Source organism: Salmo salar, chromosome 13 (genome assembly GCF_965601325.2).
Source record: "Salmo salar chromosome 13, fSalSal1, whole genome shotgun sequence".
NCBI lineage: Eukaryota > Metazoa > Chordata > Actinopteri > Salmoniformes > Salmonidae > Salmo > Salmo salar.
The window spans coordinates 6,919,528-6,943,122 of record NC_138303.1 but is presented as its reverse complement, the minus strand read 5'-3'; the positions used below and the strand labels follow the sequence as shown (position 1 = coordinate 6,943,122).

General features: G+C 50.6%; 1 protein-coding gene across 1 annotated transcript in view; it reads left to right on the top strand.

Moving 5' to 3' along the window:
- LOC106594785 (IQ motif and SEC7 domain-containing protein 1) overlaps positions 1-22,500 on the top strand; it is a 148,510-nt gene extending 126,010 nt beyond the window's left edge. The window contains exon 14 of the mRNA XM_045692827.2: positions 17,773-22,500. Coding sequence (XP_045548783.2) covers positions 17,773-19,086 — 1,314 coding nt within the window. The 3' untranslated portion in view covers positions 19,087-22,500. The remainder of the gene's footprint in view (positions 1-17,772) is intronic.
- The last annotated feature ends 1,095 nt before the right edge of the window (positions 22,501-23,595 follow it).

Below are 23,595 nucleotides of genomic sequence, written 5' to 3'. Positions count from 1 at the left end.
GGTCAGTGTTGGTATGCTAGTCTGATATAGAGGGGGGGGGTCAGTGTTGGTAAGCTAGTCTCATATAGAGGGGGGTCAGTGTTGGTATGCTAGTCTGATATAGAGGGGGGGTTAGTGTTGGTATGCTAGTCTGATATAGAGGGGGGGGGGGTCAGTGTTGGTATGCTAGTCTGATATAGAGGGGTGGTCAGTGTTGGTATGCTAGTCTGATATAGAGGGGGGGTCAGTGCTGGTATGCTAGTCTGATATAGGGGGGGGGGTCAGTGCAGGGTATGCTAATCTGATACAGGTAGGGTCAGTGTTGGTATGCTAGTCTGATATGGGGGGGTCAGTGTTGGTATGCTAGTCTGATATAGAGATGGGGGGGTCAGTATTGGTATGCTAGTCTGATATAGAGGGGGGGTCAGTGTTGGTATGCTAGACTGATATAGAGGGGGGGTCAGTGTTGGTATGCTAGTCTGATATAGAGGAGAAAGGAGGGGGGGTCAGTGCTGGTATGCTAGTCTGAAATAGGGGGGGGGGGTCAGTGTTGGTATGCTAGTCTTATATAGAGGGGGAGGGGGGGGTCATTGCAGGGTATGCTAATCTGATATAGAGGGGACAGGAGAGGGGGTCAGTACTGGTATGCTAGTCTGATATAGAGGGGACAGGAAGGGGGGTCAGTGCTGTTATGCTAGTCTGATATAGAGGGGGGGGTCAGTGTTGGTATGCTAGTCTGATATAGAGGGGGGGGGGTCAGTGTTGGTATGCTAGTCTGATATAGAGGGGGGGTCAGTGTTGGTATGCTAGTCTGATATAGAGGGGGGTCAGTGTTGGTATGCTAGTCTGATATAGAGGGGGGGGTCAGTGTTGGTATGCTAGTCTGATATAGAGGGGGGGTCAGTGTTGGTATGCTAGTCTGATATAGAGGGGACAGGAGGGGGGGTCAGTGTTGGTATGCTAGTCTGATGTAGAGGGGGGGGTTAGTGTTGGTATGCTAGTCTGATATAGAGGGGGGGGGTCTGTGTTATTATGCTAGTCTGATATAGAGGGGGGGTCAGTGTTGGTATGCTAGTCTGATATAGAAGGGACAGGAAGGGGGTCAGTGTTGGTATGCTAGTCTGATATAGAGGGGGGGTCAGTGTTGGTATGCTAGTCTGATATAGAAGGGACAGGAAGGGGGTCAGTGTTGGTATGCAAGTCTGATATAGAGGGGGTGTTAGTGTTGGTATGTTAGTCTGATATAGAGGGGGGGGTCTGTGTTGGTATGCTAGTCTGATATAGAAGGGACAGGGGGGGGTCAGTGTTGGTATGCTAGTCTGATATAGAGGGGGGGGGTCAGTGTTGGTATGCTAGTCTGATATAGAGGGAGGGGTGTCAGTGTTGGTATGCTAGTCTGATATAGTGGGGGGTAAGTGTTGGTATGCTAGTCTGATATAGAGGGGGGGTCAGTGTTGGTATGCTAGTCTGATATAGAGGAGACAGGAGGGGGGGTCAGTGTTGGTATGCTAGTCTGATATAGAGGGGGGGTCAGTGTTGGTATGCTAGTCTGATATAGAGGGGGGGTCAGTGTTGGTATGCTAGTCTGATATAGAGGAGAAAGGAGGGGGGGTCAGTGCTGGTATGCTAGTCTGAAATAGGGGGGGGGGGTCAGTGTTGGTATGCTAGTCTTATATAGAGGGGGAGGGGGGGGGTCATTGCAGGGTATGCTAATCTGATATAGAGGGGACAGGAGAGGGGGTCAGTGATGGTATGCTAGTCTGATATAGAGGGGACAGGAAGGGGGGTCAGTGCTGTTATGCTAGTCTGATATTGAGGGGGGGGTCAGTGTTGGTATGCTAGTCTGATATAGAGGGGGGGGGGTCAGTGTTGGTATGCTAGTCTGATATAGAGGGGGGTCAGTGTTGGTATGCTAGTCTGATATAGAGGGGGGGGGTCAGTGTTGGTATGCTAGTCTGATATAGAGGGGGGGTCAGTGTTGGTATGCTAGTCTGATATAGAGGGGACAGGAGGGGGGTCAGTGTTGGTATGCTAGTCTGATGTAGAGGGGGGGTTAGTGTTGGTATGCTAGTCTGATATAGAGGGGGGGGGTCTGTGTTATTATGCTAGTCTGATATAGAGGGGGGGTCAGTGTTGGTATGCTAGTCTGATATAGAAGGGACAGGAAGGGGGTCAGTGTTGGTATGCTAGTCTGATATAGAGGGGGGGTCAGTGTTGGTATGCTAGTCTGATATAGAAGGGACAGGAAGGGGGTCAGTGTTGGTATGCAAGTCTGATATAGAGGGGGTGTTAGTGTTGGTATGCTAGTCTGATATAGAGGGGGGGGGTCTGTGTTGGTATGCTAGTCTGATATAGAGGGGGGGTCAGTGTTGGTATGCTAGTCTGATATAGAAGGGACAGGGGGGGGGTCAGTGTTGGTATGCTAGTCTGATATAGAGGGGGGGGGTCAGTGTTGGTATGCTAGTCTGATATAGAGGGAGGGGTGTCAGTGTTGGTATGCTAGTCTGATATAGTGGGGGGTAAGTGTTGGTATGCTAGTCTGATATAGAGGGGGGGTCAGTGTTGGTATGCTAGTCTGATATAGAGGAGACAGGAGGGGGGGTCAGTGTTGGTATGCTAGTCTGATATAGAGGGGGGGTCAGTCTTGGTATGCTAGTCTAATATAGAGGGGGGGTCAGTGTTGGTATGCTAGTCTGAAATAGAGGGGGGTCAGTGTTGGTATGCTAGTCTGATATAGAGGGGGGGTCAGTGTTGGTATGCTAGTCTGATATAGGGGGGGTCAGTGTTGGAATGCTAGTCTGATATAGAGGGAGGGGGGGTCAGTGTTGGTATGCTAGTCTGATATAGAGGGGGGGGTCAGTATTGGTATGCTAGTCTGATATAGAGGGGGGGTCAGTGTTGGTATGCTAGTCTGATATAGGGGGGGGGTCAGTGTTGGTATGCTAGTCTGATATAGTGGAGGGGGGTCAGTGTTGGTATGCTAGTCTGATATAGAGGGGGGGGGGATCAGTGTTGGAATGCTAGTCTGATATAGAGGGGGGGTCAGTGTTGGTATGCTAGTCTGATATAGAGGGGGGGGTCAGTGTTGGTATGCTAGTCTGATATAGAGGAGACAGGAGGGGGGGGGGGTCAGTGCTGGTATGCTATTGTGATATAGGGGGGGGTCAGTGTTGGTATGCTAGTCTGATATAGAGGGGGAGGGGGGGGGTCAGTGCTGGTATGGTAGTCTGATATAGAGGGGACAGGAGGGGGGGGCAGTACTGGTATGCTAGTCTGATATAGAGGGGGGGGGGGTCAGTGTTGGTATGCTAGTCTGATATAGAGGGGGGGGTCAGTGTTGGTATGCTAGTCTGATATAGAGGGGACAGGAGGGGGGGGGGGTCAGTGTTGGTATGCTAGTCTGATATAGAGGGGGGGGGGTCAGTGTCGGTATGTTAGTCAGATATAGAGGGGGGGGTCAGTTTTGGTATGCTAGTCTGATATAGAGGGGGGGTCAATGTTGGAATGCTAGTCTGATATAGAGGGGGGGTCAGTGTTGGAATGCTAGTCTGATATGGGGGGGGGGGGGGTCAGTGTTGGTGCTAGTCTGATATAGAGGAGGGGGGTCAGTGTTGGTATGCTAGTCTGATATAGAGGGGGGGTCAGTATTGGTATGCTAGTCTGATATAGAGGGGGGGGTCAGTGTTGGTATGCTAGTCTGATATAGAGGGGGGGTCAGTGCTGGTATGCTAGTCTGATATAGGGGGGGGGTCAGTGTTGGTATGCTAGTCTGATATAGAGGGGGAGGGGGGGGTCAGTGCAGGGTATGCTAATCTGATATAGGGGGGGGTCAGTGTTGGTATGCTAGTCTGATATGGGGGGGTCAGTGTTGGTATGCTAGTCTGATATAGAGGACGGGGGGTCAGTGTTGGTATGCTAGTCTGATATAGAGGGGGGGTCAGTGTTGGTATGCTAGTCTGATATAGAGGGGGGGGGGGGTCAGTGTTGGTATGCTAGTCTGATATAGAGGAGACAGGAGGGGGGGTCAGTGTGGTATGCTAGTCTGAAATGGGGGGGGGGGTCAGTGTTGGTATGCTAGTCTGATATAGAGGGGGAGGGGGGGGTCAGTGCAGGGTATGCTAATCTGATATAGAGGGGACAGGAGGGGGGGGGGGTCAGTGCTGGTATGCTAGTCTGATATAGAGGGGACAGGAGGGGGGGTCAGTGCTGGTATGCTAGTCTGATATAGAGGGGGGGGGGTCAGTGCAGGGTATGCTAATCTGATATAGGGGGGGTTAGTGTTGGTATGCTAGTCTGATATAGAGGGGACAGGAGGGGGGGTCAGTGCTGGTATGCTAGTCTGATATAGAGGGGTGGTCAGTGTTGGTATGCTAGTCTGATATAGAGGGGGAGGGGGGGCAGTGCTGGTATGCTAGTCTGATATGGGGGGGGGTCAGTGTTGGTATGCTAGTCTGATATAGAGGGGGGTCAGTGTTGGTATGCTAGTGTGATATAGAGGGGGGGGTCAGTGTTGGTATGCTAGTCTGATATAGAGGGGGGGTCATTGTTGGTGTGCTAGTCTGATATGGGGGGGGTCAGTGTTGGTATGCTAGTCTGATATAGAGGGGGGGGGTTAGTGTTGGTATGCTAGTCTGATATAGAGGGGGGGTCTGTGTTGGTATGCTAGTCTGATATAGAGGGGGGGGTCAGTGTTGGTATGCTAGTCTGATATAGAAGGGACAGGAGGGGGGGTCAGTGTTGGTATGCAAGTCTGATATAGAGGGGGGGCTTAGTGTTGGTATGCTAGTCTGATATAGAGGGGGGGGTCTGTGTTGGTATGCTAGTCTGATATAGAGGGGGGTCAGTGTTGGTATGCTAGTCTGGTATAGAAGGGACAGGAGGGGGGGTCAATGTTGGTATGCTAGTCTGATATAGAGGGGGGGGTCAGTGTTGGTATGCTAGTCTGATATAGAGGGGACAGGAGGGGGGGTCAGTGCTGGTATGCTAGTCTGATATAGAGGGGGGGTCAGTGTTGGTATGCTAGTCTGATATAGAGGGGGAGGGGGGGCAGTGCTGGTATGCTAGTCTGATATGGGGGGGGGGGGTCAGTGTTGGTATGCTAGTCTGATATAGAGGGGGGTCAGTGTTGGTATGCTAGTGTGATATAGAGGGGGGGGGGGGTCAGTGTTGGTATGCTAGTCTGATATAGAGGGGGGGTCAGTGTTGGTGTGCTAGTCTGATATAGGGGGGGTCAGTGTTGGTATGCTAGTCTGATATAGAGGGGGGGTTAGTGTTGGTATGCCAGTCTGATATAGAGGGGGGGGTCTGTGTTGGTATGCTAGTCTGATATAGAGGGGGGGGTCAGTGTTGGTATGCTAGTCTGATATAGAAGGGACAGGAGGGGGGGTCAGTGTTGGTATGCAAGTCTGATATAGAGGGGGGGCTTAGTGTTGGTATGCTAGTCTGATATAGAGGGGGGGGTCTGTGTTGGTATGCTAGTCTGATATAGAGGGGGGTCAGTGTTGGTATGCTAGTCTGGTATAGAAGGGACAGGAGGGGGGGTCAGTGTTGGTATGCTAGTCTGATATAGAGGGGGGTCAGTGTTGGAATGCTAGTCTGATATAGAGGGAGGGGGGGTCAGTGTTGGTATGCTAGTCTGATATAGAGGGGGGGTCAGTGTTGGTATGCTAGTCTGATATAGGGGGGGTCAGTGTTGGAATGCTAGTCTGATATAGAGGGAGGGGGGGTCAGTGTTGGTATGCTAGTCTGATATAGAGGGGGGGGTCAGTATTGGTATGCTAGTCTGATATAGAGGGGGGGTCAGTGTTGGTATGCTAGTCTGATATAGGGGGGGGGGGTCAGTGTTGGTATGCTAGTCTGATATAGTGGAGGGGGGTCAGTGTTGGTATGCTAGTCTGATATAGAGGGGGGGGGATCAGTGTTGGAATGCTAGTCTGATATAGAGGGGGGGTCAGTGTTGGTATGCTAGTCTGATATAGAGGGGGGGGGTCAGTGTTGGTATGCTAGTCTGATATAGAGGAGACAGGAGGGGGGGGGGGGTCAGTGCTGGTATGCTATTGTGATATAGGGGGGGGTCAGTGTTGGTATGCTAGTCTGATATAGAGGGGGAGGGGGGGGGTCAGTGCTGGTATGGTAGTCTGATATAGAGGGGACAGGAGGGGGGGGTCAGTGCTGGTATGGTAGTCTGATATAGAGGGGACAGGAGGGGGGGGGCAGTACTGGTATGCTAGTCTGATATAGAGGGGGGGGGGGTCAGTGTTGGTATGCTAGTCTGATATAGAGGGGGGTCAGTGTTGGAATGCTAGTCTGATATAGAGGGGGGGTCAGTGTTGGAATGCTAGTCTGATATGGGGGGGGGGGGTCAGTGTTGGTATGCTAGTCTGATATAGAGGAGGGGGGTCAGTGTTGGTATGCTAGTCTGATATAGAGGGGGGGTCAGTATTGGTATGCTAGTCTGATATAGAGGGGGGGGTCAGTGTTGGTATGCTAGTCTGATATAGAGGGGGGGTCAGTGCTGGTATGCTAGTCTGATATAGGGGGGGGTCAGTGTTGGTATGCTAGTCTGATATAGAGGGGGAGGGGGGGGTCAGTGCAGGGTATGCTAATCTGATATAGGGGGGGGGCAGTGTTGGTATGCTAGTCTGATATAGAGGGGGGGGTCAGTGTTGGTATGCTAGTCTGATATAGAGGGGACAGGAGGGGGGGTCAGTGCTGGTATGCTAGTCTGATATAGAGGGGGGGTCAGTGTTGGTATGCTAGTCTGATATAGAGGGGGAGGGGGGGCAGTGCTGGTATACTAGTCTGATATGGGGGGGGGGGGGTCAGTGTTGGTATGCTAGTCTGATATAGAGGGGGGTCAGTGTTGGTATGCTAGTGTGATATAGAGGGGGGGGGGGGGTCAGTGTTGGTATGCTAGTCTGATATAGAGGGGGGGTCAGTGTTGGTGTGCTAGTCTGATATAGGGGGGGTCAGTGTTGGTATGCTAGTCTGATATAGAGGGGGGGGTTAGTGTTGGTATGTTAGTCTGATATAGAGGGGGGGTCTGTGTTGGTATGCTAGTCTGATATAGAGGGGGGGGTCAGTGTTGGTATGCTAGTCTGATATAGAAGGGACAGGAGGGGGGGTCAGTGTTGGTATGCAAGTCTGATATAGAGGGGGGGCTTAGTGTTGGTATGCTAGTCTGATATAGAGGGGGGGGTCTGTGTTGGTATGCTAGTCTGATATAGAGGGGGGTCAGTGTTGGTATGCTAGTCTGGTATAGAAGGGACAGGAGGGGGGGTCAGTGTTGGTATGCTAGTCTGATATAGAGGGGGGGGTCAGTGTTGGTATGCTAGTCTGATATAGAGGGGACAGGAGGGGGGGTCAGTGCTGGTATGCTAGTCTGATATAGAGGGGGAGGGGGGGCAGTGCTGGTATGCTAGTCTGATATGGGGGGGGGGGGTCAGTGTTGGTATGCTAGTCTGATATAGAGGGGGGTCAGTGTTGGTATGCTAGTGTGATATAGAGGGGGGGGGGGTCAGTGTTGGTATGCTAGTCTGATATAGAGGGGGGGTCAGTGTTGGTGTGCTAGTCTGATATAGGGGGGGTCAGTGTTGGTATGCTAGTCTGATATAGAGGGGGGGTTAGTGTTGGTATGCTAGTCTGATATAGAGGGGGGGGTCTGTGTTGGTATGCTAGTCTGATATAGAGGGGGGGGTCAGTGTTGGTATGCTAGTCTGATATAGAAGGGACAGGAGGGGGGGTCAGTGTTGGTATGCAAGTCTGATATAGAGGGGGGGCTTAGTGTTGGTATGCTAGTCTGATATAGAGGGGGGGGGTCTGTGTTGGTATGCTAGTCTGATATAGAGGGGGGTCAGTGTTGGTATGCTAGTCTGGTATAGAAGGGACAGGAGGGGGGGTCAGTGTTGGTATGCTAGTCTGATATAGAGGGGGGGGGGTCAGTGTTGGTATGCTAGTCTGATATAGAGGGGACAGGAGGGGGGGGTCAGTGTTGGTATGCTAGTCTGATATAGAGGGGGGGTCAGTGTCGGTATGCTAGTCAGATATAGAGGGGGGGTCAGTTTTGGTATGCTAGTCTGATATAGAGGGGGGTCAGTTTTGGTATGCTAGTCTGATATAGAGGGGGGGGGGGTCAGTGTTGGTATGCTAGTCTGATATAGAGGGGGGGTCAGTGTTGGTATGCTAGTCTGATATAGAGGGGGGGTCAGTAATGGTATGCTAGTCTGATGTAGAGGGGGGGTCAGTGTTGGTATGCTAGTCTGATATAGGGGGGGAGGTCAGTGTTGGTATGCTAGTCTGATATAGAGGGGGGGTCAGTGCTGGTATGCTAGTCTGATATAGGGGGGGGGGGGTCAGTGTTGGTATGCTAGTCTGATATAGAGGGGGAGGGGGGGGTCAGTGCAGGGTATGCTAATCTGATATAGGGGGGGGTCAGTGTTGGTATGCTAGTCTGATATGGGGGGGTCAGTGTTGGTATGCTAGTCTGATATAGAGGACGGGGGGTCAGTGTTGGTATGCTAGTCTGATATAGAGGGGGGGTCAGTGTTGGTATGCTAGTCTGATATAGAGGGGGGGTCAGTGTTGGTATGCTAGTCTGATATAGAGGAGACAGGAGGGGGGGTCAGTGTGGTATGCTAGTCTGAAATGGGGGGGGGGTCAGTGTTGGTATGCTAGTCTGATATAGAGGGGGAGGGGGGGGTCAGTGCAGGGTATGCTAATCTGATATAGAGGGGACAGGTGGGGGGGTCAGTGCTGGTATGCTAGTCTGATATAGAGGGGACAGGAGGGGGGGTCAGTGCTGGTATGCTAGTCTGATATAGGGGGGGGGGTCAGTGTTGGTATGCTAGTCTGATATAGAGGGGGGGGGGGTCAGTGCAGGGTATGCTAATCTGATATAGGGGGGGTTAGTGTTGGTATGCTAGTCTGATATAGAGGGGACAGGAGGGGGGTCAGTGCTGGTACGCTAGTCTGATATAGAGGGGTGGTCAGTGTTGGTATGCTAGTCTGATATAGAGGCGGGGGTCAGTGTTGGTATGCTAGTCTGATATAGAGGGGGGGTCAGTGTTGGTATGCTAGTCTGATATAGAGGGGGGGTTAGTGTTGGTATGCTAGTCTGATATAGAGGGGGGGTCAGTGTTGGTGTGCTAGTCTGATATAGGGGGGGTCAGGGTTGGTATGCTAGTCTGATATAGAATGGGGGGGTTAGTGTTGGTATGCTAGTCTGATATAGAGGGGGGGTCTGTGTTGGTATGCTAGTCTGATATAGAGGGGGGGGTCTGTGTTGGTATGCTAGTCTGATATAGAAGGGACAGGAGGGGGGGTCAGTGTTGGTATGCAAGTCTGATATAGAGGGGGGGCTTAGTGTTGGTATGCTAGTCTGATATAGAGGGGGGGGTCTGTGTTGGTATGCTAGTCTGATATAGAGGGGGGGTCAGTGTTGGTATGCTAGTCTGATATAGAAGGGACAGGAGGGGGGGTCAGTGTTGGTATGCTAGTCTGATATAGAGGGGGGGGTCAGTGTTGGTATGCTAGTCTGATATAGAGGGGACAGGAGGGGGGGGGTCAGTGTTGGTATGCTAGTCTGATATAGAGGGGGGGTCAGTTTTGGTATGCTAGTCTGATATAGAGGGGGGGTCAGTGTTGGTATGCTAGTCTGATATAGAGGGGGGGTCAGTGTTGGAATGCTAGTCTGATATAGAGGGGGGGTCAGTTTTGGTATGCTAGTCTGATATAGAGAGGGGGGGGTCAGTGTTGGTATGCTAGTCTGATATAGAGGGGGGGTCAGTGTTGGTATGCTAGTCTGATATAGAGGGGGGGTCAGTAATGGTATGCTAGTCTGATGTAGAGGGGGGGTCAGTGTTGGTATGCTAGTCTGATATAGGGGGGGGGTCAGTGTTGGTATGCTAGTCTGATATAGGGGGGGGTCAGTGTTGGTATGCTAGTCTGATATAGGGGGGGGTCAGTGTTGGAATGCTAGTCTGATATAGAGGGGGGGTCCGTGTTGGTATGCTAGTCTGATATAGGGGGGTGGTCAGTGTTGGTATGCTAGTCTGATATGGAGGGGGGGTCAGTGTTGGTATGCTAGTCTGATATAGAGGGGGGGGGGGGGGGGTCAGTGTTGGAATGCTAGCCTGATATAGAGGGGACAGGAGGGGGGGGCAGTGTTGTTATAATAGTCTGATATAGAGGGGGGGGGGCAGTTTTGGTATGCTAGTCTGATATAGAGGGAGGGGGTCAGTGTTTGTATGCTAGTCTGATATAGAGTGGGATCAGTGTTGGTATGCTAGTCTGATATAGAGGGGGGGGGGGGTCAGTGTTGGTATGCTAGTCTGATATGGGGGGGTCAGTGTTGGTATGCTAGTCTGATATAGAGGGGGGGGTCAGTGTTGGTATGCTAATCATATAGAGGGGGGGTCAGTGTTGGTATGCTAGTCTGATATAGAGGGGACAGAAGGGGGGGTCAGTGTTGGTATGCTAGTCTGATATAGAGGGGGGGGTCAGTGTTGGTATGCTAGTCTGATATAGAGGGGACAGGAGGGGGTCAGTGTTGTTATGCCAGTCTGATATAGAGGGGGGGGGGGGGTCAGTGTTGGTATGCTAGTCTGATATAGAGGGGGGGTCAGTGTTGGTATGCTAGTCTGATATAGAGGGGACAGGAGGGGGGGGGGTCAGTGTTGGTATGCTAGTCTGATATAGAGGGGGGGGGGTCAGTGTCGGTATGCTAGTCAGATATAGAGGGGGGGTCAGTTTTGGTATGCTAGTCTGATATAGAGGGGGGGTCAGTGTTGGAATGCTAGTCTGATATAGAGGGGGGGGTCAGTGTTGGTATGCTAGTCTGATATAGAGGAGGGGGGTCAGTGTTGGTATGCTAGTCTGATATAGAGGGGGGGTCAGTGTTGGTATGCTAGTCTGATATAGAGGGGGGGGTCAGTGTTGGTATGCTAGTCTGATATAGAGGGGCGGTCAGTGCTGGTATGCTAGTCTGATATAGGGGGGGGGGTCAGTGTTGGTATGCTAGTCTGATATAGAGGGGGAGGGGGGGGTCAGTGCAGGGTATGCTAATCTGATATGGGGGGGGGGTCAGTGTTGGTATGCTAGTCTGATATGGGGGGGTCAGTGTTGGTATGCTAGTCTGATATAGAGGACGGGGGGTCAGTGTTGGTATGCTAGTCTGATATAGAGGGGGGGTCAGTGTTGGTATGCTAGTCTGATATAGAGGGGGGGTCAGTGTTGGTATGCTAGTCTGATATAGAGGAGACAGGAGGGGGGGTCAGTGTGGTATGCTAGTCTGAAATGGGGGGGGGTCAGTGTTGGTATGCTAGTCTGATATAGAGGGGGAGGGGGGGGTCAGTGCAGGGTATGCTAATCTGATATAGAGGGGACAGGAGGGGGGGGGGGTCAGTGCTGGTATGCTAGTCTGATATAGAGGGGACAGGAGGGGGGGTCAGTGCTGGTATGCTAGTCTGATATAGGGGGGGGGTCAGTGTTGGTTTGCTAGTCTGATATAGAGGGGGGGGGGGGTCAGTGCAGGGTATGCTAATCTGATATAGGGGGGGTTAGTGTTGGTATGCTAGTCTGATATAGAGGGCACAGGAGGGGGGGTCAGTGCTGGTATGCTAGTCTGATATAGAGGGGGGGTCAGTGTTGGTATGCTAGTCTGATATAGAGGGGGAGGGGGGGCAGTGCTGGTATGCTAGTCTGATATGGGGGGGGGTCAGTGTTGGTATGCTAGTCTGATATAGAGGGGGGTCAGTGTTGGTATGCTATTGTGATATAGATCGGGGGGTCAGTGTTGGTATGCTAGTCTGATATAGAGGGGGGGTCAGTGTTGGTGTGCTAGTCTGATATAGGGGGGGGTCAGTGTTGGTATGCTAGTCTGATATAGAGGGGGGGTCAGTGTTGGTGTGCTAGTCTGATATAGGGGGGGGTCAGTGTTGGTATGCTAGTCTGATATAGAGGGGGGGGTCAGTGTTGGTATGCTAGTCTGATATAGAAGGGACAGGAGGGGGGGTCAGTGTTGGTATGCAAGTCTGATATAGAGGGGGGGGGTTAGTGTTGGTATGCTAGTCTGATATAGAGGGGGGGGGGTCAGTGTTGGTATGCTAGTCTGATATGGGGGGGTCAGTGTTGGTATGCTAGTCTGATATAGAGGGGGGGGGGTTAGTGTTGGTATGCTAGTCTGATATAGAGGGGGGGGGTCTGTGTTGGTATGCTAGTCTGATATAGAGGGGGGGGTCAGTGTTGGTATGCTAGTCTGATATAGAAGGGACAGGAGGGGGGGTCAGTGTTGGTATGCAAGTCTGATATAGAGGGGGGGCTTAGTGTTGGTATGCTAGTCTGATATAGAGGGGGGGGGGGGTCTGTGTTGGTATGCTAGTCTGATATAGAGGGGGGTCAGTGTTGGTATGCTAGTCTGGTATAGAAGGGACAGGAGGGGGGGTCAGTGTTGGTATGCTAGTCTGATATAGAGGGGGGGGGTCAGTGTTGGTATGCTAGTCTGATATAGAGGGGACAGGAGGGGGGGGTCAGTGTTGGTATGCTAGTCTGATATAGAGGGGGGGTCAGTGTCGGTATGCTAGTCAGATATAGAGGGGGGGTCAGTTTTGGTATGCTAGTCTGATATAGAGGGGGGGTCAGTGTTGGTATGCTAGTCTGATATAGAGGGGGGTCAGTGTTGTTATGCTAGTCTGATATAGAGTGGGATCAGTGTTGGTATGCTAGTCTGATATAGAGGGGGGGGGGGGTCAGTGTTGGTATGCTAGTCTGATATGGGGGGGTCAGTGTTGGTATGCTAGTCTGATATGGGGGGGTCAGTGTTGGTATGCTAGTCTGATATAGAGTGGGATCAGTGTTGGTATGCTAGTCTGATATAGAGGGGGGGGGGGTCAGTGTTGGTATGCTAGTCTGATATAGAGGGGGGGGGGGTCAGTGTTGGTATGCTAGTCTGATATGGGGGGGTCAGTGTTGGTATGCTAGTCTGATATAGAGGGGGGGGTCAGTGTTGGTATGCTAATCATATAGAGGGGGGGTCAGTGTTGGTATGCTAGTCTGATATAGAGGGGACAGAAGGGGGGGTCAGTGTTGGTATGCTAGTCTGATATAGAGGGGGGGGTCAGTGTTGGTATGCTAGTCTGATATAGAGGGGACAGGAGGGGGTCAGTGTTGTTATGCCAGTCTGATATAGAGGGGGGGGGGGGGTCAGTGTTGGTATGCTAGTCTGATATAGAGGGGGGGTCAGTGTTGGTATGCTAGTCTGATATAGAGGGGACAGGAGGGGGGGGGGTCAGTGTTGGTATGCTAGTCTGATATAGAGGGGGGGGGTCAGTGTCGGTATGCTAGTCAGATATAGAGGGGGGGTCAGTTTTGGTATGCTAGTCTGATATAGAGGGGGGGTCAGTGTTGGAATGCTAGTCTGATATAGAGGGGGGGGTCAGTGTTGGTATGCTAGTCTGATATAGAGGAGGGGGGTCAGTGTTGGTATGCTAGTCTGATATAGAGGGGGGGTCAGTGTTGGTATGCTAGTCTGATATAGAGGGGGGGGTCAGTGTTGGTATGCTAGTCTGATATAGAGGGGCGGTCAGTGCTGGTATGCTAGTCTGATATAGGGGGGGGGGTCAGTGTTGGTATGCTAGTCTGATATAGAGGGGGAGGGGGGGGTCAGTGCAGGGTATGCTAATCTGATATGGGGGGGGGTCAGTGTTGGTATGCTAGTCTGATATGGGGGGGTCAGTGTTGGTATGCTAGTCTGATATAGAGGACGGGGGGTCAGTGTTGGTATGCTAGTCTGATATAGAGGGGGGGTCAGTGTTGGTATGCTAGTCTGATATAGAGGGGGGGGGTCAGTGTTGGTATGCTAGTCTGATATAGAGGAGACAGGAGGGGGGGTCAGTGTGGTATGCTAGTCTGAAATGGGGGGGGGTCAGTGTTGGTATGCTAGTCTGATATAGAGGGGGAGGGGGGGGTCAGTGCAGGGTATGCTAATCTGATATAGAGGGGACAGGAGGGGGGGGGGTCAGTGCTGGTATGCTAGTCTGATATAGAGGGGACAGGAGGGGGGGTCAGTGCTGGTATGCTAGTCTGATATAGGGGGGGGGTCAGTGTTGGTTTGCTAGTCTGATATAGAGGGGGGGGGGGGGTCAGTGCAGGGTATGCTAATCTGATATAGGGGGGGTTAGTGTTGGTATGCTAGTCTGATATAGAGGGCACAGGAGGGGGGGTCAGTGCTGGTATGCTAGTCTGATATAGAGGGGGGGTCAGTGTTGGTATGCTAGTCTGATATAGAGGGGGAGGGGGGGCAGTGCTGGTATGCTAGTCTGATATGGGGGGGGGGGTCAGTGTTGGTATGCTAGTCTGATATAGAGGGGGGTCAGTGTTGGTATGCTATTGTGATATAGATCGGGGGGTCAGTGTTGGTATGCTAGTCTGATATAGAGGGGGGGTCAGTGTTGGTGTGCTAGTCTGATATAGGGGGGGGTCAGTGTTGGTATGCTAGTCTGATATAGAGGGGGGGGTTAGTGTTGGTATGCTAGTCTGATATAGAGGGGGGGTCTGTGTTGGTATGCTAGTCTGATATAGAGGGGGGGGTCAGTGTTGGTATGCTAGTCTGATATAGAAGGGACAGGAGGGGGGGTCAGTGTTGGTATGCAAGTCTGATATAGAGGGGGGCTTAGTGTTGGTATGCTAGTCTGATATAGAGGGGGGGGTCTGTGTTGGTATGCTAGTCTGATATAGAGGGGGGTCAGTGTTGGTATGCTAGTCTGGTATAGAAGGGACAGGAGGGGGGGTCAGTGTTGGTATGCTAGTCTGATATAGAGGGGGGGGTCAGTGTTGGTATGCTAGTCTGATATAGAGGGGACAGGAGGGGGGGTCAGTGCTGGTATGCTAGTCTGATATAGAGGGGGGGTCAGTGTTGGTATGCTAGTCTGATATAGAGGGGGAGGGGGGGCAGTGCTGGTATGCTAGTCTGATATGGGGGGGGTCAGTGTTGGTATGCTAGTCTGATATAGAGGGGGGTCAGTGTTGGTATGCTAGTGTGATATAGAGGGGGGGGGGTCAGTGTTGGTATGCTAGTCTGATATAGAGGGGGGGTCAGTGTTGGTGTGCTAGTCTGATATAGGGGGGGTCAGTGTTGGTATGCTAGTCTGATATAGAGGGGGGGGGTTAGTGTTGGTATGCTAGTCTGATATAGAGGGGGGGGGTCTGTGTTGGTATGCTAGTCTGATATAGAGGGGGGGGTCAGTGTTGGTATGCTAGTCTGATATAGAAGGGACAGGAGGGGGGGTCAGTGTTGGTATGCAAGTCTGATATAGAGGGGGGGCTTAGTGTTGGTATGCTAGTCTGATATAGAGGGGGGGGGGGTCTGTGTTGGTATGCTAGTCTGATATAGAGGGGGGTCAGTGTTGGTATGCTAGTCTGGTATAGAAGGGACAGGAGGGGGGGTCAGTGTTGGTATGCTAGTCTGATATAGAGGGGGGGGGTCAGTGTTGGTATGCTAGTCTGATATAGAGGGGACAGGAGGGGGGGGTCAGTGTTGGTATGCTAGTCTGATATAGAGGGGGGGTCAGTGTCGGTATGCTAGTCAGATATAGAGGGGGGGTCAGTTTTGGTATGCTAGTCTGATATAGAGGGGGGGTCAGTGTTGGTATGCTAGTCTGATATAGAGGGGGGTCAGTGTTGTTATGCTAGTCTGATATAGAGGGGGGTCAGTTTTGGTATGCTAGTCTGATATAGAGGGGGGGGGGGTCAGTGTTGGTATGCTAGTCTGATATAGAGGGGGGGTCAGTGTTGGTATGCTAGTCTGATATAGAGGGGGGGTCAGTAATGGTATGCTAGTCTGATGTAGAGGGGGGGTCAGTGTTGGTATGCTAGTCTGATATAGGGGGGGAGGTCAGTGTTGGTATGCTAGTCTGATATAGGGGGGGGTCAGTGTTGATATGCTAGTCTGATATAGGGGGGGGTCAGTGTTGGAATGCTAGTCTGATATAGAGGGGGGGGTCCGTGTTGGTATGCTAGTCTGATATAGGGGGGTGGTCAGTGTTGGTATGCTAGTCTTATATGGAGGGGGGGTCAGTGTTGGTATGCTAATCTGATATAGAGGGGGGGGGGGGGGGTCAGTGTTGGAATGCTAGCCTGATATAGAGGGGACAGGAGGGGGGGTCAGTGTTGTTATAATAGTCTGATATAGAGGGGGGGGGGCAGTTTTGGTATTCTAGTCTGATATAGAGGGAGGGAGTCAGTGTTTGTATGCTAGTCTGATATAGAGTGGGGTCAGTGTTGGTATGCTAGTCTGATATAGAGGGGGGGTCAGTGTTGGTATGCTAGTCTGATATGGGGGGGTCAGTGTTGGTATGCTAGTCTGATATAGAGGGGGGGGGTCCGTGTTGGTATGCTAGTCTGATATAGGGGGGTGGTCAGTGTTGGTATGCTAGTCTGATATAGAGGGGACAGGAGGGGGTGGGTCAGTGTTGGTATGCTAGTCTGATATAGAGGGGGGGGTCAGTGTCGGTATGCTAGTCAGATATAGAGGGGGGGTCAGTTTTGGTATGCTAGTCTGATATAGAGGGGGGGTCAGTGTTGGAATGCTAGTCTGATATAGAGGGGGGGGGTCAGTGTTGGTATGCTAGTCTGATATAGAGGGGGGGGGTCAGTGTTGGTATGCTAGTCTGATATAGAGGGGGGGTCAGTGTTGGTATGCTAGTCTGATATAGAGGGGGGGGGTCAGTGTTGGTATGCTAGTCTGATATAGAGGGGGGGGGGGGGTCAGTGTTGGTATGCTAGTCTGATACAGAGGGGGGGGTCAGTGTTGGTATGCTAGTCTGATATAGGTACTCTCCACTACTGCTTGATATCGTGGCGGATTGAAATGTCCCGACATGCATGTGTTTGCCTCACCAGTTGCTGATAGGATTGCACTGAAATAGATATCGCATGTCTTTTAAGCTGTTAACTTTAATAGTGTCATTTAACATCTGTCGTCAATGTCTGAGGTGTGTGTTCTGTCCATATAATGATGAAATAAAAACAGCACTTTACTGACCTTCCTCCCCTCTGTCTCATCTCTCTCCTCTCTCCGTCCTCACCCCTCTCTCCTCTCTCCTTCCTCCCCTCTGTCTCATCTCTCTCCTCTCTCCCTCCTCACCCCTCTCTCCTCTCTCCCTTCCTCCCCTCTGTCTCATCTCTCTCCTCTCTCCCTTCCTCCCCTCTGTCTCATCTCTCTCCTCTCTCCCTCCTCACCCCTCTCTCCTCTCTCCCTCCTCCCCTCTGTCTCATCTCTCTCCTCTCTCCCTTCCTCCCCTCTGTCTCATCTCTCTCCTCTCTCCCTTCCTCCCCTCTGTCTCATCTCTCTCCTCTCTCCCTCTTCCCCTCTGTCTCATCTCTCTCCCTCCTCCCCTCTGTCTCATCTCTCTCCCTCCTCCCCTCTCTCATCTCTCTCCCTCCTCACACTCTCTCCTCTCTCCCTCCTCCCCCCTGTCTCATCTCTCTCCTCTCTCCCTCTTCCCCTCTGTCTCATCTCTCTCCTCTCTCCCTCCTCCCCTCTGTCTCATCTCTCTCCTCTCTCCCTTCCTCCCCTCTGTCTCACCTCTCTCCTCTCTCCCTTCCTCCCCTCTGTCTCATCTCTCTCCTGTCTCCCTCCTCCCCTCTGTCTTATCTCTCTCCCTCCTCCCCTCTGTCTCATCTATCTCCTCTCTCCCTCCTCACCCCTCTCTCCTCTCTCCCTCCTCCCCTCTGTCTCTCTCTTCCCCTCCTCTCTTTCTCTCCTCATCTCTCACTTCCTATCCCTCTCTCTCCTCTCAGGGCTCCATCATTAACAGTCCAAGGCCTCATCAGCGCCCCCACATGGCTGGAGGTGTAATGCCACCCGGCTGCTATGACATCCAAGACTACCGGACTCACCACCCCATCCTGGGCCCCGGAACGGGGGTGGGGGGTGGGCCGGGGCTAAATCACAATACCGCTACTGGGACGACGGCACTGGTTCCCAGCAGCGGAGACCGAGGGGTGACGGGATCCCAGGGGAGCGGGTCTGGAGGGGTAGGGGGCAATGGAGGCTCCTTCCTGGGTTCCCTGTTCGGGAGCAAACGTTCCATCACCAAGCCCCCTGGACCTCTCACTTTTTTCCTCCCTCTCCTCCCACCTGGGCCGCCAAACTACCCTGCACCTGTCCCCCCGCCCATCACCGGCGGCCCGCCCCCACACTCCCCGTCCGCCCTCAGCAACTCAGACCCAGGAGGGCCTTCCAAGATCCAGGCCCTGCACGCCCAGTACTGCCACAACAGTACCGCAGGGCAGCAGCCTCCTCCGCCTTACTACCATCACCACCACCACCACCGCTACCACGCCCAGACAGGGCCCGCTCCCAGCCAGCCCTCCTCCACCGCCCAGGGGGCCCCTGGGCCTCATACCATCCACAGGGGCCCCGTGGTTGGGGTCCCCAAGCGGCCTGGCCCCGGTCCCGTTCCCTCCCACCCGCAGCTGCAGCAGCATGGTGTAGAGGGTCAGGGGGGGTGCTATACCAACATGGGGGTAGGCTGTCCCCCTCCGCCCCTTTCTCCACATTCCCCTCACTCCCCGGTGCCCCCGACCCTCGCCCTCTACCACACACACTCCACTCACGGTCGTGGAGGCGGAGGCGCCAAGCTCCCTCTTACTCTCTCGCGCTCGCAGCCCCACCCTCACGCCCACACCCACGTCCCTCATCTTACCGCTCATTCCCACAACCACAGCCCCCATCCCGGCCTGTCCCACAGCCCCCATCCCGCCCAACACCCTCAGCACCAGACTCACTTCGTCTTTGCCGCCCCGCTCCCCCAGACCCCTTCCGCCCGGCACGTCCCACAGGCCGACGCCCACAGCCACGCCCAGTACCTCCCGCTCTCCTCCATACCACCTCCCCCTCCTCACTCGCCTTTACCTCCCCCTTCTTCCCCTCATACCCCGCTTCCCCCTCTCTCCCCCTACACCCACCAGCTCCAGCAGCAGCAGCCCAGCCAGCCGCCCCAGCTCCAGGGAGGGCAGCAGGGGTCTGGCGGGGGCAACAGCAGCACGGGGACGGGCAGCACCACCAGCTCCAAGTCCAAGCCTATCAACCGCATCAGCACGGTGGTGTGAGTGTCAGGAGACACAAAAAAAACCCTCCCAGACACCAGGGGACACCGCTCGTCAGACTGAGGTCGTCAGACCAGGACAACTACAGGTTTAAGAGGGGCCGCGCCCAGGTCATCCAATATGGCCGCCGGCGTTCTGGGAGAGGCAGGAGGAGGAGGCAGTACTTGCTGTGTTACTTCCACCTCCGGTTCCCTCACAGATTCACATTCAGGTAGAGAGGAAGAGGAAGTTACTAACTCACTGAAGAGGTAGAGGAAGATACTAACTCACTGAAGAGGTAGAGAGGAAGAGGAAGATACTAACTCACTGAAGAGGAAGATACTAACTCACTGAAGAGGTAGAGAGGAAGAGGAAGTTACTAACTCACTGAAGAGGTAGAGGAAGATACTAACTCATTGAAGAGGTAGAGAGGAAGAGGAAGATACTAACTTTACTGAAGAGGAAGATACTAACTCACTGAAGAGGTAGAGGAAGAGGAAGTTACTAACTCACTGAAGAGGTAGAGGAAGAGGAAGATACTAACTCACTGAAGAGGTAGAGAGGAAGAGGAAGATACTAACTCACTGAAGAGGTAGAGTGGAAGAGGAAGATACTAACTCACTGAAGAGGTAGAGAGGAAGAGGAAGTTACTAACTCACTGAAGAGGTAGAGAGGAAGAGGAAGATACTAACTTTACTGAAGAGGTAGAGAGGAAGAGGAAGTTACTAACTCACTGAAGAGGTAGAGAGGAAGAGGAAGTTACTAACTTTACTGAAGAGGTAGAGAGGAAGAGGAAGATACTAACTCACTGAAGAGGTAGAGAGGAAGAGGAAGATACTAACTCACTGAAGAGGTAGAGAGGAAGAGGAAGATACTAACTCACTGAAGAGGTAGAGAGGAAGAGGAAGATACTAACTCACTGAAGAGGTAGAGGAAGATACTAACTTTACTGAAGAGGTAGAGAGGAAGAGGAAGTTACTAACTCACTGAAGAGGTAGAGAGGAAGAGGAAGTTACTAACTTTACTGAAGAGGTAGAGAGGAAGAGGAAGTTACTAACTCACTGAAGAGGTAGAGAGGAAGAGGAAGTTACTAACTTTACTGAAGAGGTAGAGAGGAAGAGGAAGATACTAACTCACTGAAGAGGTAGAGAGGAAGAGGAAGATACTAACTCACTGAAGAGGTAGAGAGGAAGAGGAAGATACTAACTCACTGAAGAGGTAGAGAGGAAGAGGAAGATACTAACTCACTGAAGAGGTAGAGGAAGATACTAACTTTACTGAAGAGGTAGAGAGGAAGAGGAAGTTACTAACTCACTGAAGAGGTAGAGAGGAAGAGGAAGTTACTAACTTTACTGAAGAGGTAGAGAGGAAGAGGAAGTTACTAACTCACTGAAGAGGTAGAGAGGAAGAGGAAGACTCAGAGACAAGAGGAAGAGGAAGACACACACACACACACACACACACACACACACACACACACACACACACACACACACACACACACACACACACACACACACACACACACACACAAACACACACAAAGAAAAAGATATTCAATGACTCATGGACAGTACAGAGGTTGATAGTTGATGTGAGAAGAAGGAAAGAGATAGTGAGATGAAGAGGAAGTGGTTTTCTGTGTCTTTGTGTGACATGTACGTACGTGTGTATTGGGACAGTGACACATTTTTTTTGTGGCTCTTTTGTACTCCAGCAGGTTTTGAAATGATATGATGACTGTGAGGTTAATGTGCCGACTGTCATCTTTAATTGGAGGCTAACCTCAATCCTATCGGGTGATCCGTTTAGAGATTACAGCACTTTTTTGTATGTAGTCCCCACATTTTAAAAGTATTGGGACAAACTCCCTTTTGTGTATTATAGTTTAGTATTTGGGTCCTATATTCCTAGCATGCAATGATTACATCAAGCATGTGACTTTACAAACTTGTTGGATGCATTTGCTGTTTGTTTTGGTTGTGTTTCAGATTTGTGCCCAATAGAAGTAAATGGTAAATAATATATTGTGTAATTTTGGAGTCACTTTTATTGTAAATAAGAATAAATAATAAATAAATATAATATAATATATAAATAAATAGAATATATTTCTAAACACTTCTACATTAATGTGGATGATACCATGATTTACGGATAGTCCTGAATGAATCGTGAATAATGACGAGTGAGAAAGTTACAGACGCACAAATATCATACGCCCAACTCACGATAACCTCTCACCATAATTTATGCCTCGGTAACTTTCTTACTCATCATTATTCATGATTAATTCAGGATTATCCGTAAATCCTGGTAGCATCCACATGAATGTAGAAGTGTTTGGAAACATTGCACTTTGACCTCATAGTGACTGTATGATTTGAAATCCAAAGTGCTGGAGGACTATAAGTGTTACGTCATAAACACTCCCCCAATCACTCGGGACAGCAGGTGAAATGTCTTGTGAGTCCTATGAAATATTTGTAAAAAAAATTCTTTGAATATATATTTGGTACAGTGGAATGAGCCAACCATACCAGTATAGAATCTGAAAATATCTTGAGGCTTTCTGTCCCAACCATTCCAGTATACAATATGAAAATATCTTGGGGCTTTCTGTCCCAACCATTCCAGTATACAATATGAAAATATCTTGGGGCTTTCTGTCCCAACCATTACAGTACAGAATATTAAAATATCTTGGGGCTTTCTGTCCCAACCATTCCAGTACAGAATATTAAAATATCTTGGGCCTGTCCTAACCCTTCCAGTATAGAATATAAAAATATCTTGGGGCTTTCTGTCCCAACCATTCCAGCATAGAATATAAAAATATCTTGGGGCTTTCTGTCCCAACCATTCCAGTACAGAATATTAAAATATCTTGGGCCTGTCCTAACCATTCCAGTATAGAATATAAAAATATCTTGGGGCTTTCTGTCCCAACCATTCCAGTACAGAATATGAAAATATCTTGGGGCTTTCTGTCCCAACCATTCCAGTACAGAATATGAAAATATCTTGGGGCTTTCTGTCCCAACCATTCCAGTACAGAATATGAAAATATCTTGGGACTTTCCCCCACAGCAATATAAAAGCTTTCTATCCATGATCATTAGAAACAATCTTTAATGTAAGTGATTATATTTTTATATTAATGAATTGGAGACTTCAATATTGTATTTAACATGTACAGTACAATTTGTCATTTGGATAAGAATATTAGGTTTACACACCCACGATTAGTATTCAATTTACACACGATTTAGTAATTGGTATGATAGAAAGCATGTATACCTATTTAGATTTCTTGTAGTTTACACAAAAAAACATGTGTACTGTAAAGTATATTGGTTTTAGTACTTGCAAAACAATTTTATCAGCATAACTCCATCAATACTTTCAGGAATTCTAATAAAACAATTGTTACAGTCATTGAGCATGTTAATACGTTCTTTGATTTCATTATCACTTACTGACACAAAAATATGATTTTTTTTACAATTCACCCAAGATAAACCACAAATATATAAAATATGTCCTACTGAAAATACTGGTATGCTTGTTCTTGAACTAACACTTTCTGGTCACTGCATAAAACTGGTACACTTATAAATATATATTTTTGGATGAAGTAACAAAGAAAAACATAACAAAATATCCGTATTCCCAGGTCATCCATCTTCTCAGACATATCAGCGTTCCCAGGTCATCCATCTTGGACATATCAGTGTTCCCAGGTCATCCATCTTCTCAGACATATCAGCGTTCCCAGGTCATCCATCTTGGACATATCAGTGTTCCCAGGTCATCCATCTTCTCAGACATATCAGCGTTCCCAGGTCATCCATCTTGGACATATCAGTGTTCCCAGGTCATCCATCTTGGACATATCAGTGTTCCCAGGTCATCCATCTTGGACATATCAGTGTTCCCAGGTCATCCATCTTGGACATATCAGTGTTCCCAGGTCATCCATCTTGGACATATCAGTGTTCCCAGGTCATCCATCTTCTCAGACATATCAGCGTTCCCAGGTCATCCATCTTGGACATATCAGTGTTCCCAGGTCATCCATCTTCTCAGACATATCCGCGTTCCCAGGTCATCCATCTTGGACATATCAGTGTTCCCAGGTCATCCATCTTCTCAGACATATCAGCGTTCCCAGGTCATCCATCTTGGACATATCAGTGTTCCCAGGTCATCCATCTTGGACATATCAGTGTTCCCAGGTCATCCATCTTGGACATATCAGTGTTCCCAGGTCATCCATCTTGGACATATCAGTGTTCCCAGGTCATCCATCTTAGACATATCAGTGTTCCCAGGTCATCCATCTTGGACATATCAGCGTTCCCAGGTCATCCATCCTAATAGACATATCAGTGTTCCCAGGTCATCCATTTTAGACATATCAGCGTTCCCAGGTCATCCATCCTCTTTGACATATCAGCGTTCCCAGGTCATCCATCTTAGGCCTATCAGCGTTCCCAGGTCATCCATCTTGGACATTGATTGTACTTGAGA